This window comes from Clupea harengus, chromosome 1, assembly GCF_900700415.2.
Source record: "Clupea harengus chromosome 1, Ch_v2.0.2, whole genome shotgun sequence".
Classification (NCBI taxonomy): Eukaryota; Metazoa; Chordata; class Actinopteri; order Clupeiformes; family Clupeidae; genus Clupea; species Clupea harengus.
This window is the reverse complement of record NC_045152.1, coordinates 7,331,114-7,346,668: the sequence shown is the minus strand read 5'-3', so window position 1 is coordinate 7,346,668 and position 15,555 is coordinate 7,331,114. Positions and strand designations below refer to the sequence as shown.

Sequence of the window (15,555 nt, the reverse complement as noted above, 5' to 3'; positions counted from 1 at the left end):
GTCACATTAACATGGTGGAAGTGTGTTACAGTCAAGACAAATCAACTTTTACAATCAGAGAACCAAATTAGGTGAAATTTATTCATACAGTCCTTTGCCAACACACTGCAAGTGTCAATGTGTATAATTCTTTCGCGTCGCCATTTCTCACCTGCTCAGACATGTCCAGTATCTGACTTCTTAGATCTTTAAATCACAAAACCTGAACTGTTGTTGACAGCCTACTTTACACAGCTCAAGAGCATTCCTTTACAGTCCTCGAGCAACAAGAGTATCTTGTGAGGAATTGTTTTTATTTCTTCACAATCTGGATGACATCCTCGTGCTCCATGATGTGCGTCAGTCCCACCCTCTGTGGACTGTACTTTGTGCTCGTCCCCTGTAAACACGAGAGGGTCAGGTTTTTAAAAGGCACCGTAAAAAAAAAAAAAAAAAACATAACCTGTGAGGACAGAGGACATAATAACTTACCCACACCAAGGCATACTTGAACTGGCCGGCTAATGTTCTGTGAATTCGGTGACACTGCAAAAACACGTAATGATTAATTTATAGAATAAACCATTTCCTCAAAACTAGCCAGCTTCACATACGGGCATCTACGTGCTGCATATGTGCTCAACAACATCCATGGATTTGTCTAATCACTAACCATTTCCATTGGGTTCTGTGAGAACAGTTATTACGTCTTACAGTTTGTTTACAGAAGAGACCACACATACCGCATGTTCTACTGACGCCCCTCTTCTCATGATGATGGGATCGGAGAAGTCGGGTCGTTCTAAAACAAGACAGGAAATGAAATTTAGAATTTCCGAGGAGTGGAACACATAGTCCTGATGCACGGCAGAAGAAAAACATTTTTTTATACACAAGCTGCATCAAAACATTCTTCTTTAAGTACCGACAAGGCCAAGAGGACATTTATTTACAGGCATAAAAATAAATATAAAACAGTGTAATATGTACAGTATTTAATAAATAGACAGTGTACCTCCCCTCTTCTTGGTGTACAAGCAGATAAGAGCCAGGTATTCCCAGAGCTCCTCCAGGAGGTAGTCGAGATTCAGGCTCATACCACAGCTACAAAAGACAGACAAACAAACAAAACATGATGGGTCTTGCAATGTTGGGAGTCAACTTGCTGGTTTATAACGGAGTAGACGGCAACATAGCAGGAGCTTATGTAGAACATGCAAGACCATGCTCTAGGTGTTTTAAAAGAATAAGTGGGCGTTTTTTGATGTTTATACTTCGTGGACTCAACCAGACAGTGTGCTTTGAGGAATCACCTGATGACCACGCTATGATCTCTGCGAGCCAATCGGTCCACCTCCTCGATTGAAATCTGGTCCACTTTGTTGTACACCTGTAAGCAAAGAATAACATCTAGGTCACACATTCACCTGTGGCAGACTTACGATTCCATGTCAATTCAATCGTTTATTTTTATTTTTATTAGACATGGGGAGGATTAGTTAAATTATAGACCAAGTTTAGGGGTTTCAGTCAGTATGGCATATTTTATAGGGATTCGTGTCAGATACAGCACCTCAAAAATGGAAGAAAACTAGAAAAATAACACATTGTGTCTATTTGATTTTTGATTGTACAACTGTAAATGATCCCCCACCTGTAAGAGTGGCTGTAACTTAATAAATAATTACCCAATGGCTTTAATATTTGGGATTTCTTCATCATATTGATTAATCTTCCACCACAAACCAAAGTTAAATATATGAGGTTGATTTGACATGGAATGTCCCAGTAGGCCAGGGAAAGCAGGCAAGCATAATCTCAGGTCCAGATCACCATCATGAATTAATATTAACCATCCACACTTCGATTACATCTCACGCTTATTACATCTGAAGGCAGTGGGTTTGAGTCAGTGTTGATACTTACATACAAGCAAGGCATATAAACTCTGTTTCCTACAATGACATCGATGAATTCATCTGGTGTGCAATCCTCTCTGAACAAAACCTCTGCATTGAAGATTTCTACAGAAATGGTTAAGTTCAATAATTGTTTCCATACTTTAGTTTGCAATAATAGGTTTCTGTTTGTTTTCCAATGCATCCTGCAGAATGGACCTTATGGCAATGGGTAAAGGATACTGTATTCATGCAGAATAAGCTGCACCAGTTTCTCAGAGCACTGTGTGAGAGGCAGTGTTGAGTTGAAGGATAGTCCACCACCTTTCTTGGGCTGAAAGAGGAATAGAAATCAACATTAAAGGCACTACAAAGACAGTGTGCGTATGTGTGTGTGTGTGTGTGTGTGTGTGTGTGTGTGTATGGGGAGGGGGTGGTAGTCAGTAAAGAGAAAAAAATCCAAATTTGTTAGTTGTTAGATTATGACATTTCAATAGCACCATTACTTCATTTCAGGCCTATGAATATAATATGCATAGATAGAATCCTGTACCTTGAAGTAAATATTTGGTTTTGCGGCGTTAAGTCTTATGCCAACAGACTCCAACTCTTTTTCCAGCAGTCCTCTACAATAACAACAACACAAGATCAATTATGAGAATATGAGCCTCTAGATAAGCAGTCAAATACAGCCTGTGGTTATCAATAACGGACAACAACTTCTCATTGCAACTTCGTTACAAAACGGTTACTGTGATGGAGACTACCACAACAGTCGAATGTGAGCTACAGTTAGGTCTATGAATATTTGGACATTGACACAATTTTCAAATCAGGTGAACATTTTTTTTAAGGGACCAAAAGTAATTGGACAAACTAACATAATCATAAATGTAATCGTCACTTTTAATACTTGGTTGCAAATCCTTTGCAGTCAATGACAGCCTGACAGATCCATTGTGGTGTACAGAGCCAAAATTATGAAAATTGTGTCAATGTCCAAATATTTATGGACCTAACTGTATATCTGCCTTACCACTAAGCCTGGCCGTTTGGTGATGAGGGTGCAGTGCATGGCTATTACCAGTGGCTAGTCCCATCCCTTCGCTACATATGTCAACAGAAGTGGGTGGAGTGGCACAGCCATTGGGACTATGCCTCCTGTGCAGCTCCAGGAGAGGAGGACTCTTATGTGAACCTCAGGCACCGCAGGAATGGTTGAAGCCCTGGGTGTAAGCTGTGTATTTCTGGATCCATCTGATGGATGTGGTGGATTGGCTGTTTCTCTGTGGGTGAGGACTGCCTTATGTGCATGTTAAGATAATGAAACCTGAAGTCTGTACTCACCTCTGGACATCCCCCTTTGTTGCATCCAGCATCATGATTACAACATCAGCAGTTCTGGCCACTGCAATGACTTGCCGACCTCTACCCTTACCTATCAGAGAAAGGCATCGAGAGAAGAGTGAATACCAAGAAAACAACAAGAGTGTATATGTGTGTGTGTGTGTGTGTGTGTGTGTGTGTGTGTGTGTGTGTGGTGGGTTGATCTGTTCATTTACATACCCTGAGCAGCACCCTCAATGATTCCAGGCAAATCCAAGAGTTGTATGTTGGCACCTTTGTACTAATGTGACAAAACACATAGGATGAGTCCATTTATACAAACAGATCATTCCATGTGAGATCAACCAAGGCTTCCCAACTGACCATCTTGTATTTGCTTTGTACTATTTATTAATATCTTTGTACTCTGTAATTTGAAGCCTGTAGCTTCTTTAGTATCTGAGATACAGAGACTTTAAAAAAAAGTCATGACCCTAATTTCACTGCAGTGAACTAGTGTTGCTAAATATTCTTCACACTTAACTACATCAGATCTTTCAAATGTTTATATATATAATACTCATAGTACTTTATTAGTTACTAGGTGCATGTCTGGAAGCAATCAAAATTTCTGATTCATGAGGCATTAAACACCTATATTTTAAGTTCATATTGCCTATGTATAAAAATGTCTACCATAAAAACAAACATGCCACTGGAAAGGGCCACAACCCCTTCGCCAAGCCTCCATATCTCAGAAACTAAAAAAGATACAACGCTAAAAATGTTACACACTAGTTGTTGGATACACTGGCATTATTTACTAAAGTATTAAGCAAATCCCAGATGGTCAGTCAGGAAATTATTCTCAAATCTGTTGATTTGACATGGAATTACCCAAATGCACACATCAAACATAAAAAAAATTCTAGAGGGAGTAAATATAATCCTACCGAAATGACACCAGGGATGCATGTCAATGTGGTGAACTCATAAGACGCAGCTTCACTTTCAGTTGCAGTCATTAAGCTAAGGAAAGTGGACTGCAAGAAAAGGAAACATTTAGTAGCACTTACATGCTTCCAATACAAACACAATGACCAATCACCTCAAACTCATGGGATGGTGTCACACTGACAAGTTCACCTACCTTACCCACGGATGGAAACCCAATAAGCGCTACCCTGGCATCACCAGATTTCATTACATCAAAGCCTTCACCCTTGGCTCCAGCATTTTTAGAAGGTTCCAAAAGTTGAGCTCTGTATTTGGCTAACTTGGCCTTCAATAATCCTAGATGGTACTCGGTAGCTGCGAAAAACAAGTTTCATCCATTTCAAGTTAAAAGGACAGGCATAGGTCTGGAGCATGATCTGTTTTACATTTACCCAGTGTAAAACACAATTCCATATGTTTAAGTTCACAGTAAAAATCATATTTACCTTTATTTTTTTGAGTCCGAGAAATTTCTCTCTCGATTTCCGCTATTTTCTCGAGAATCCCCATGATTCCTGGATTCTTAGAAGTCTATATTCTCAGATTACTGTAGAATAAACATTTTGTTTAGACACAAGACATAACGTTACATGGCTGTTTTTACACAGCTAACATTAACTTAGCAGGATGAGATGTGGCAGAGGAACAGCTAACTTCGCTAGCTAACTACTTTTGGGATGTTACGTTTATTAATAACGCAGAAACGAGTGTTTATAACCTTCCATTCATATTGTTAGAAAAGTATTGTACATTTCATCATTCAGCTAAATGACAACATATTCTGAACAATGAAATATTTACACTTTGATTCTGGTCGAACTCTGCAGCATGCCGAGAAAATGACATCACCAACCGGAAGTACACAGTCCTGTTACAAAGACTTCCGACGGGAAAGAAGTGACATCTCGCTTTGCAAATGGTTCCTGATGGAGAGGGCATTGTCTTTGTGTAATTTCTTTCAGGCTATATGTATTGTACAGTTATAAGTTACATATGTAATGAAATACATGCTATGACTAAAGATTGTCATGTTCATGTGTCTTGGGTTTATATTCATTTTCTAGATGTGAAGTAATACGCCCTTCCGATATTGTGGAAGCAATACCCATCAATCCCATAATGCAAGAATAAACATGGCTGCGCCGTATGGATCGAGATCATCGGGCGAAAATTCAGCGACTTTTCAAGGCTTTCCATTCAATGTGTCAGGTAGACCACCTGATGACACTTCTGTTACAGAGCAAGAAAAGACCGGGGAGCCAAAGAAGAAACCATGCAGAGCTTGTACAGATTTTAAATCATGGATGAAAATACAGAAGACGCCGACTCCGACAGCACAGGTGAATAGGGTTCATAGTGCATTCCAGTAAGTTTAGATACTAAGCTCCTCGGCGAGAAGTGGACTGGTAGTGTAAAGTTATCGTTCCTAAGTTGTTAGCAACAATAGACAGTCTAACATTGCAAGCGACACTCTTTCAAGGCTTTTTCTAGTATGATGTAACATTAATGTTAGAGAGGCAACGTGACGCCAGATCGACCTATCTGTCAGGTAATTTGAGTGGACAGAGTTAGCTTGGCAGCTAATCATATAATTGTAGGCTACTGTTACAGAGTTTACCTGGGAAGTTTTCACTGTAACATTTGGTAATCTGTCACTAGCCAAATGTTCAGTAAAACGGCTTATGCAGAATTGAGAGAGTAAAGAATCTCACCGAGTTTAGTCAATATATTGTAATTTTAAGAGATATCCTGTTGTTATAGACCAGTGTTTGTTAATGTTGTAATACATTTATTTGCTTCATTTTGATGTTTGCCAAAGCCTACCTGTTGTATTAACTGTAAATAACCAAGGCTAAATAATGTGTTGGGTGTATCCCTGTTGCTAGGTAATTTAATTTGTCTCTGAAGTATATGCCCATCTTCTAGGTGACAAAGCCAGCAGAGAGTGAGACGCCAGTAGAGTGTCCACTGGACCGAGAGGAACTGGGGAAATGTTCATGGTCCTTCCTTCACACAATGGCTGCTTACTACCCAGTGTCGCCAAGCTCCAGCCAGCAGCAAGACATGACACAATTCATCAACCTTTTCTCAAAATTCTTCCCTTGTGACGAGTGTGCAGAGGATTTGAGGGCAAGGTAATGAACTTTTCTATAGAGATATATGTAAAAATGGATGGCTGTACAGCCAGGGTCACATCATAACTACTCAGTTCATACTGAATGGCACATTGGAATGGAAGAAATTAAATCTTGTCAGTTTTTATACCTTTCTTGAGGCACTTGTGGAGAAGGAGCAGGTATTAATAGCTAGAAGGTTGTACCTTCCTGCACCACTAAATACTATAGTATCAGAACCCATATCTTTCAAACAAAGCTTTAGTGGAGTTGTGGCTGATGTGGAGATGTTACACTGCTATTGCATATTATTTTTACCCACACATTACTTCCATTCTTTGTCAGATTGAAAACAAATCAGCCAGATGCCAGCAACCAACGCAACCTCTCACAGTGGCTGTGCCGTCTCCATAATGACGTTAACGTTCGATTAGGCAAGCCAGAATTTGACTGCTCCAAAGTGGACGAGCGATGGAAAGATGGCTGGAAAGATGGATCTTGTGACTGACACCCTAATAGCAGGGAGTAGGAAACACTGGGAGTAATTATGGTGATGGAGGCTATTATTTGTGAGATTAAAATGTATGTTGTATAAATCTGCAGATAAAACCGCCAGTGTACGTTTATTTCAATTTCATGTTTTTATTAAGGTGTTTATTTGCCGTGTAAAACCCTATGTACAGATCCATTTGGTTTGCCTCTTAAATTTAATCTTTTAGAGAATACAGATAATTTGATTATGTAAATGCAATATGGGTCCAGGTCTTCACAGCACTTTAATTGATCTAGTCTGTCCCTTTCCATGTGTTTTCTGAAAGAAAGAAAAATAAAGTTCCATTTATGTAACTGGATGACTGTCCCACTTGTATTTCTTTGATTGTCTCATTGAAACTGAATTTAGGTTCAATACACAACAAGATTGCTTTTCTAAAGTCCTCTGGCACACTGTTCAAAGTACCTGAAAACTGTGTGTACTCATCCTCAAAATACTTGCTCACAAAATTAAAATATATTCTAAATACACACATTGTCAATTGGAAGTGCTGACTGAAATTTTGCAAATTCAACCAGTGCACCATTCACTCCACTTTAGTCCACTGTATTTACACTGCATGGTGTTTAAAATGTTTTTCACTCTTGTGCTGTTAGCAAAACCTTTACATAGCAGTTGTACAGTGTTCCTTTATATAGGTCAGTACTGCACTGAGATGGGATTGACATAAAATAGGACATCTCTCTGTGTGAAGCCATCTATTAATGTGTTAAGACATTGTCAAATGATAAACAAAACACAGTGGGGTAGAATCCTTGAATTCTGAGACAGTTTTCAACACGACAGCCATGATGCATGTTGTGGTGTTGTGTTGCATGAATGTTTTTCAATGTTGTTCAAGAGTTGCCATAGTTCCATTTAAAAAGTTTTGGAAAAAGTAACTCATTCACTACAACTGACTTAATTTTTATAACACGAGGAAGAGATCATCTGCACAGACCTGCTGTGATCGTCAAGTGGTCAGTAGAGGCTGCTAAAGAGACCAAGATCGTGCACGAAGTCTTCTGGCTGGTGCACGCCGCTGCCATGCAGTGGGGTGTGTGCACAACAGATCCTACCTATCTGGAAACCAAAGGCTGGAGCCTGAAGAGCAGCGAGAGGAAAGATGGACGGAGTAGGCTCCTTTGGCGCTGGTAGAGCAGGGGCTGTCTTCGACCCTATCGCTTATATCCAACAGCCGACGACAATCCTTAGACTAGTAGCCTGGGTAAGGTTTTTTTTTTTTCATTATGGGGCGTATCTGTCATGTTTTACATATTTACTGAGGGAAAGATCTAACGGTAAGTGCAAGCCATATTGTTATTGATGGATGCTCTAAATTGAAATTTCACAGCGCGAATAATGACGCTCGTAACGATATTCTGTTCATTTCGGCCTGTAGTCATTTTCCTCTTCCATAATAGCTTATTGAGGGGTTAAATATATCAAAAATCTCAAAATTAATTTGATTTCGTCTGGCTAATTTTCCATGATTAGCACCCAATTCTGCATGCTTATATCGAATTCGATTTTTCTTCCATTGCATTATGTTAGGCCATTTCGGAACGTTTATCATGCTTGGGTTTTAGGTTACCTTCGACAAAATACAGTTAATAATGTTTTTATTTAATTATACCACCAAAACACTTGGTTATTTAATACATTTACAGATTTCTATTCCAATCGTATAGCCGTTTATGATAGCCTATCATAATATCTCCATATGCAATATCATAACAATATCTCGTTATTGTTGTTTTTCTGCATGAAATTGGTTTGCTTGAAGCTTACATCAGGGCTAAGAAGGGCACAATCCCCGCCTATCCGACCCCCCTTCCATCTTTAGTTATGTCAGTATAAAAGCTCCTCTTAGTTACACGTCCCTTGTGTGCTTAGCCATGATAAGAAATTGTGGATTGCGCCCATGCAACCTAATCTTTTTTTCTTTGCACACAACGACACTAATAACCAATATTTTGTCTATTGATATACGTATGGGAGCCCGTTAAAGGTAGCTATGATTTCTGTGAAGACTGTGAGTGAATATGAATCTCTTCACTTGTTGATACTGTACAACTCTGTCTATTGTTAGATATCAAAAGGGGCTTGCAAGCAATTGTATATTCCAGTTCTTTGTGACCAAATACAATGAGGTCAAAACTTCAAAGCCTTCCATGCATCTTTAGCTCCAGAACAGTACAACTTAGAAACTAGAACCAATTCTTTCAGGTTATGCTATCATAAATCCTTTGTGTAGGGCCTATGTGGTTCCTATAAGGACTAATTTATTTCGGATTTGTGATCATGAAATGTAATATTTAGGGAATTAATGACCTGAAAAAATGACCAGGCCTATTTAGCCTGAGTAAAACCCTGACCCCCATGCATTCTTAGGAACAGGAGTTTGGCCTGTCTTTTCTGTAATTAAGTGTATTTTTGGGAAACCGTAGCAGGATGACTGTTTAATGTGCATACAATGGGTTCACAAAGTATTATTTTCAACATGAATAGACTAACAATTGGTAAGACCATTTAGAGAAAGTCTGATCCAGTTAGTACTTAACAGTCACTACTGGTCATGCTGTTTGAGGCAGTTTTATCATCAGATCACCAGCATGGTGGTAAAATATACATTAAAAACATTAAAACTGTTAGCAGATAACAGTTAGCTACAACATAATGAAAAGAGGGCAGCTAAGATTTCTCAACTGAAACTGGCCTTTCAGATGACACATCACGTCCATGTGGATCCATCAAACAGTCCATCTATCAACTGTGTCATGTGATCTCCAGCCATCCCATTTCCCATCAGTCTCCTGTATTTCCATGTCTAAGTATTTATGTAGTGAACACTGCCATTGTGAGACCCACATAATCACTAGGCCTAGATCACTATGGACTCAAGTGCTATTCATAAAATATTTTCTGCTCTACTTTGCAAGCCCAAATAGTTTTGCATCGTCTTTGCAGATTTTCTCTATTGTGGTGTTTGGGTCTATCGTGAACGAGGGCTACATCAACATTGGGAGCGAGAGACTGTACTGCGTCTACAACAAGAACAACGATGCCTGCAACTTCGGGATCACCACTGGCATCATAGCCTTCCTGGGATGCCTCTTCTTCCTTTTCTTGGACATGAAGTTCCAGCAGATCAGCAGCATCAAGGACAGGAAGAAGGCAGTGATGGTTGAGATCGGCTTTTCAGGTAAAGCACCTCTCCCAGACCTCTAGTCAGATAAGAGCAGCGGGAAACATGGTGTATCTGTGGTGTGAATGGACCACTGAATGGGAACTTTTGTGTCTACCCTCAAGTTCCACTTTTCTTCCTTCGGAGCCACACTGGCTGCTAGACAGCATTCTGAAATATGTTAAACATATACACCAACATGTCATCCTCCTAACAGAATTGGGCTGTCACGCATGAAAGGGTTGGGATTGTAAATCAGAGTTGTCAGTTCATGGCTTGGCTTGTGTGCTGTGTCTAATGCATTTGCTTTTCTAATGGAAATGAATGTGTGTGTGTGTGTGTGTGTGTGTGTGTGTGTGTGCTTATGAATGCACTATCAAAGACAGTACAATAAAAAAGGACAATTATGTTAAAACAGAGCACTGGCCATAACTCGTAATATGACTGTCCTACATGGAAAAATGATCGTGCCTAAAATATTGTGCTTAAGGCCTTTAAGTCACCACTGCTGAACCAGTATTCCGCAGGTTCCCTTTCAAAACAAGACATTCCTTATTTTGAGAGATTGCAGAAGGCTGAAACACATGAACACAGAAATGAATGAGGTCAGCCAGTGGCCTTACCCATGTCTAGAATCTGAGTCACAATTGACAATGGCTGACTGACTGACTGAAATTAGTTGCTATGCTATGCTGTCCTGCGCTGTTGTTATGGGCAACATTTGTTTTTCAGTTCTGCACTGAACTAGGCTATTCTGTGGTTACAGGTTTCTGGACGTTCATGTGGTTTGTCAGCTTTTGCTTCCTGGCTAACCAGTGGAGCCGCACCACTCCAGACGAGCTGCCCTTGAACCAGGGGGCCGACGCTGCCCGCGCCGGCATCGCGTTCTCCTTCTTCTCCATTTTTACTTGGGTGAGCGCCTCAAAGTCACACTAACATCAACACCAAAGCAGTTCAATCTGTTATGTTAATTTCCATATTTGAATAATTAGAATGTGAATCATTGTTAGTAGTGCGACTGCTAGAATAATACTTCCTTGTTAACACTAACCATAAGGCGTCTGTCTGAAGGCACTTACCACACAATGATTGTTTAGGTGTTTGTATTCTCTGGAAACGAAACTTATGACCTTTGTGAGATTAGTTTCACAGGAGGAATTTGTAGACTATGTAGACACGCCAAAAACACAGATTGGATGCTGTGAGACATTTGCCTCAATCCATACTACATGTAGAAAGTAGCTATGCCTAACAGGAGAGCTAAACCTATTTATATGCGCTACTTGTGAATTGGAGGAAACTGATGAATGAATCAGATTCCCTCAACTGCAGCTGCTCTTAATCCGTAAGCGGTAAAAAAAAAAAAACCTGTGTCTACACCCAGCAAGCCACCTTACCGTTTGCTCTCAGTCTATTTACATCCGGATGTTCTCTTTAGGCCTCAGGCTTCCGAAGGCGAGTACACAAAGACGGGGAAGACAGAAAAAGAGCCGTCCTCGGGCTAAGAATAAGTCATTACATCATGGCCCATCTATGCCACATAGACCTGAACTACATTAGTGGGAAAATAGTGCTCCACATACTTGAGGCTGACGCTGGGAAATGGGAGCGATCACACAAAAGCACTACTCCAGTTTTCTATTGCGGCTAACGGAGGTGAAAGGGAAGCGCAGGACTTGTCCCCATGTGCACCAGAGGCTATGAATAGGGTGCAGCTCCACTGCCCGTTTGTGTACAACTACAGTTAAGACTACACCCGTCTCAGGCAGACAAGGTCAGAGATCTCCAAAAACACCTGTGTGGAGGAATCCCGATACTAATTACTCATTAACACCACACATTCACACAGGTGTGGGGGAGAGAGCAGCGCCAGAGGGGCAGCCCACAGCACTGTAGCACATTTATACATTATAAATAATGTATTGGTGGATTTTTGGGACGTTGGGTTGCAAATCCCACCAAATGAATAACCAAGGACAACAGATGAGATAATTCAAGGAAATATGTAATTTGAAGGAATATGTTGACAGGAGGGCGATCTGTGATCCCTGTGATCGCAGCTCCTGATTGTTCACTTAATTTAGGTCTTAGGGTCCAGATACCTGATCATGATGTTCTTACTTTGAAGCCTGAGGGGCAGCAACCAACAGTGTGTGCAACACCCTCTCTCAGTCAGTTCACTCCTAGTGTGTGCAACACCCTCTCAGTCAGTTCACTCCTTCCACCTGCCTGCTGAATACTGAATGTCGTAGCAAGAATCTTACCGTCTCTTTTTGCCCTTAAAGGTGCAGTCCGTGATTCTAATCCCATACACTTTTTGTCCTAGTGGTCATTTAGTTTGCGTAAAAAAAAATCTCGGGTGTAAACAATCCTAGCCAATCGACGTGGTGTTACAGGAGCAAAGAAGGGAGGGATGTTGATTGTGTGAATGGCTGTTGAGCTCAAATATCAACCAAATACAAATCACAGTCTGTAAGTGGATAGATTTTTACTTTCAAAAGTTATTTATAAAGTATACTGCATGTCATCAGATTTCCCCTGAAACCACACGTCACTCCCAGCACCATACATTCAAATTCCAGATGCCTACATTGTAGTGACAAAATATAATACCACAGGCAGTGATGAGTGAAATAACTAAATACGTGTAGTCTTATAGCACACCTTGACTGTTAAACAAAACTTCCACGCATTCTCATTCTTCAGGCTGGTTTGACTGTACGGGCCGTGCAGAAGTTCCTCCTGGGGACGGATATGAGCCTCTTCACCACGGAACACTTGGACGGCAACGCCACCATCCAGCCATACCCTGCCGGCACCGGGGCTGAGACCACCGACACCTACCAGAGTCCCCCCTTCACCGAGAACCTGGACTCTACCGCCCCCTACCAGGTGCCCATCTACTAGTGGATGGAGACTCAGCAGCATCAAAGTGGAGCAGGTCCAAATGTGTCTGTGTCAAGGGGAAGTTTGGGTGGGGAAAGGGGGGCGGGGGGGGGGATGGGTGGCTCACCCGACCAAGGTGGTGTAACAGTGTTCATAGGTAGTGCTGTGCTGTGATCCTCTGTGCAGGGTTTTTTTCGATCGTGGTGTCAACTTTCATCCTGATCTGTTTTAGGTAGTTCTGCGTTGCTATGCTAGGTGGTACCTGAAAATATATATATATATATAAACACGCTGCACATCGCACCCACATCAAAGGGTCTCTCTGACAGCTTCAGACCTCAGAGCAAAGTGGAATTAATTTGACCTGGTATAAAAGGAAGTATTTATGATGTGTGGTACAATGTTCTTTCAAGTGTTCATACCTGTAGGTGTTGGGAGAGGATATTATTTGTGTTGCATGTATCAAAACTTATACACATGAAGTGCCATGCATCAGGACATCTTGAACTACTAGGTTTCCATATGCTGTAGACATGTGGTCACGTGCAATATATTTAAAAAAGAGAATTATCAAATTGTCTTAAATCAGTCCTCAAATTATAGATATTATATACATTTTAAAGAATATGTTTACAAAAGCTGCCAAACTATTTGTTTGAAGATATTTTTTTTTCTGTGTGTGATGAGTAGTCTTCCAAAGGGGGTTCTAATGGCCCACGGATGCTCCAGAGTAGCCCATTATGAAGTGATGCAGGGTGATTCAGTGTCAACAGGTAGACATGCAAGTTCAGTGTTGGGATTTTTTTCCGTGTGAAAACATTTGTGCAGTTTTTGTGCTTACAGTAGACCTGTGTGGGAATTCAAGGGAGCTCAGTTTTACTTTTGTCTCTGTACAGTGGTGGTCAGTGGACATGAGAGGGCAGTCTGAACCAGTGTCTAGTAGGGGCTTAGTATTAAGTATTGAGGCGTCATAGCCCAGATATGAAACAGAAGTATAGCTGATACACACTGAAAGGAGGTTAGTTTTACTCTTTAACTCTCTCAAGACTCTGCCTTTTGTTACCGTTTGTGCGCTCCCGGTAAACTGTACAGTTACAAATATGGTGAAGATGCATGCAGTATTTGAAACATTTCATTTGATTTATCCTTGCTCAATTCAATGCAGCAAAATAGCGCAAGTTCTTCAGATTGAGCAAGCTAGGCTAATTCACTATGACGCTTCAACACAGGCCCCGTCTTCGAAGTTCAACCCAGTGAAGATCATTATTTGACTAGAGACAAGCTGATCAGAGACACATTTGCTTCCCTAAAAAGATGAGATTTTTCAGATGGGTGTAATTTTCAAAAGGCGTTTTGGTAAGTCATCAGTGCTTAGTCTAATATGTGGTAGATCATCTCCAATGTATCTATGTTCTGAGATAGGCCAATGTACACAAAGTAACTGATTGTAACACAGTACATTATAAATGGAGTACGTTTGTGAATCTGAGTAGGGTCTCGTGTTTCCTGTCCTAACACTGCACTCTTGTTAAAATGCTTCATGGACCAATTTTTTTACAGCTCTCTCTCGTTTGTTCTCTCTTTATTTTGTACCACATAATATCCACAGGCGTGATGGCCCATCTTGTCTGTAAATGCTGTTCATAGAAGACGTATTGTTTTCAAACTGAATGTCTTTGGACTGCAGTTGTCTGACATCATGGAAATAAAAAAAAACTTGTTTTTGATGAGTTTGTTAGTTTCTGATGATACCTCAATGCCCTCCCGTTTCCTCTTTCTCTCGCTCACACACACACTCGCTCACGCACATGCACAGACACACAAGCACTTTTAACTGCACTCCTATGCAAGATGCTATTTTGGTACACTACTGCTTAACTGCATCTTCAGCAGTGTGGCAATATGTTGGTCAGGCATTCAAGAGATCTTTGTACCTGAAGCAGGGCAGCTAGTACACTACACATTTACATTTAGTAATTAAGCAGACGCTTTTATCCAAAGCGACGTACAAAGGAGACATTCACTGAGAACAAGACGTCAACTAATGAACAAAACACAGTAATAAATACGTTGGCTCTGGAGATTCTTTGGAATGAAGAGTGCGTTACAAATAAAATGCATTATTATTATTATTATTATTATAAAAAAAAGCTGCCTCCACACAGCCAGTCCAATGAGTGTTTAAGAACAGGCCCAGACAGAGGAGAGCTTCATACTTATTTATGAGAAAAGACTAACTGTTTGACTAACCTTACTCGCCCCTATTATTCATACTTCAATGGTGCATGAAGATATGACTGGTGTGTAAGCACTGCGGCAAGACGGATTCTAATCCTGAGCGAAACGGTTTTTAATATGGATGATACTTGCTCTTCAAATAGGAGTGCATGACTGAACATTTTCCCTTTGAGAGCTTCACGTGTACTAAATACTTGATGACAGAATGGCTATTCTCTGTGGATAAAGATATGAGCCACAGCAGCCAGAGCAGTACAGTGACATTGACCAGTGCAAGAATATGTCTATATAGACTTTGTAGTTAAAGGCATGAAGTGTTAAACAAGCATTCTACATCTATTCCTTCTGAATTCACTTCCAACAAGACATCTGAAAGAAAGTAATCAGTCTGAATCAGTT

The 15,555-nt window shown here is 40.5% G+C and overlaps 3 protein-coding genes across 3 annotated transcripts; 2 read left to right on the top strand and 1 right to left on the bottom strand.

The window, feature by feature from the left end:
* Positions 1-46: 46 nt before the first annotated feature.
* On the bottom strand, positions 47-5,108 carry drg2 (developmentally regulated GTP binding protein 2). Its single transcript, XM_012827263.2, has 14 exons — positions 5,001-5,108; positions 4,646-4,746; positions 4,354-4,514; positions 4,157-4,246; positions 3,444-3,504; positions 3,225-3,315; positions 2,431-2,503; positions 2,121-2,211; positions 1,906-2,003; positions 1,293-1,369; positions 995-1,083; positions 723-781; positions 472-525; positions 47-379 (listed from the first exon to the last, which is right to left on the bottom strand). The coding sequence occupies exons 2-14, from the start codon at positions 4,707-4,709 to the stop codon at positions 293-295; spliced, it is 1,095 nt and encodes a 364-aa protein (XP_012682717.1). The 5' UTR covers positions 4,710-4,746; positions 5,001-5,108; the 3' UTR covers positions 47-292.
* Positions 5,093-7,164, top strand: gfer (growth factor, augmenter of liver regeneration (ERV1 homolog, S. cerevisiae)). The gene is made up of 4 exons (XM_031566066.1): positions 5,093-5,147; positions 5,264-5,539; positions 6,126-6,334; positions 6,659-7,164. The coding sequence occupies exons 2-4, from the start codon at positions 5,333-5,335 to the stop codon at positions 6,819-6,821; spliced, it is 579 nt and encodes a 192-aa protein (XP_031421926.1). The 5' UTR covers positions 5,093-5,147; positions 5,264-5,332; the 3' UTR covers positions 6,822-7,164.
* A 669-nt stretch (positions 7,165-7,833) lies between these two features.
* On the top strand, positions 7,834-14,402 carry syngr3a (synaptogyrin 3a). Its single transcript, XM_012827164.3, has 4 exons — positions 7,834-8,073; positions 9,816-10,050; positions 10,799-10,944; positions 12,739-14,402. Exons 1-4 carry the CDS (start codon positions 7,972-7,974, stop codon positions 12,937-12,939), a joined length of 684 nt encoding a protein of 227 aa, XP_012682618.1. The 5' UTR covers positions 7,834-7,971; the 3' UTR covers positions 12,940-14,402.
* Positions 14,403-15,555: the final 1,153 nt, after the last annotated feature.

Coding starts and splice junctions, on each gene's coding strand:
- syngr3a (XM_012827164.3), top strand. CDS start 7,972: ATGGACGGAGTAGGCTCCTTTGGCGCTGGTAGAGCAGGGGCTGTCTTC. Junction 8,074..9,815: donor TCCTTAGACTAGTAGCCTGG/GTAAGGTTTTTT, acceptor TCGTCTTTGCAG/ATTTTCTCTATTGTGGTGTT. Junction 10,945..12,738: donor TCTTCTCCATTTTTACTTGG/GTGAGCGCCTCA, acceptor CTCATTCTTCAG/GCTGGTTTGACTGTACGGGC.
- drg2 (XM_012827263.2), bottom strand. CDS start 4,709: ATGGGGATTCTCGAGAAAATAGCGGAAATCGAGAGAGAAATTTCTCGG. Junction 4,247..4,353: donor GGTTTCCATCCGTGGGTAAG/GTAGGTGAACTT, acceptor CTTTTCTTGCAG/TCCACTTTCCTTAGCTTAAT. Junction 782..994: donor GTACACCAAGAAGAGGGGAG/GTACACTGTCTA, acceptor GTCTTGTTTTAG/AACGACCCGACTTCTCCGAT.
- gfer (XM_031566066.1), top strand. CDS start 5,333: ATGGCTGCGCCGTATGGATCGAGATCATCGGGCGAAAATTCAGCGACT. Junction 5,540..6,125: donor CGCCGACTCCGACAGCACAG/GTGAATAGGGTT, acceptor CCCATCTTCTAG/GTGACAAAGCCAGCAGAGAG. Junction 6,335..6,658: donor GCAGAGGATTTGAGGGCAAG/GTAATGAACTTT, acceptor ATTCTTTGTCAG/ATTGAAAACAAATCAGCCAG.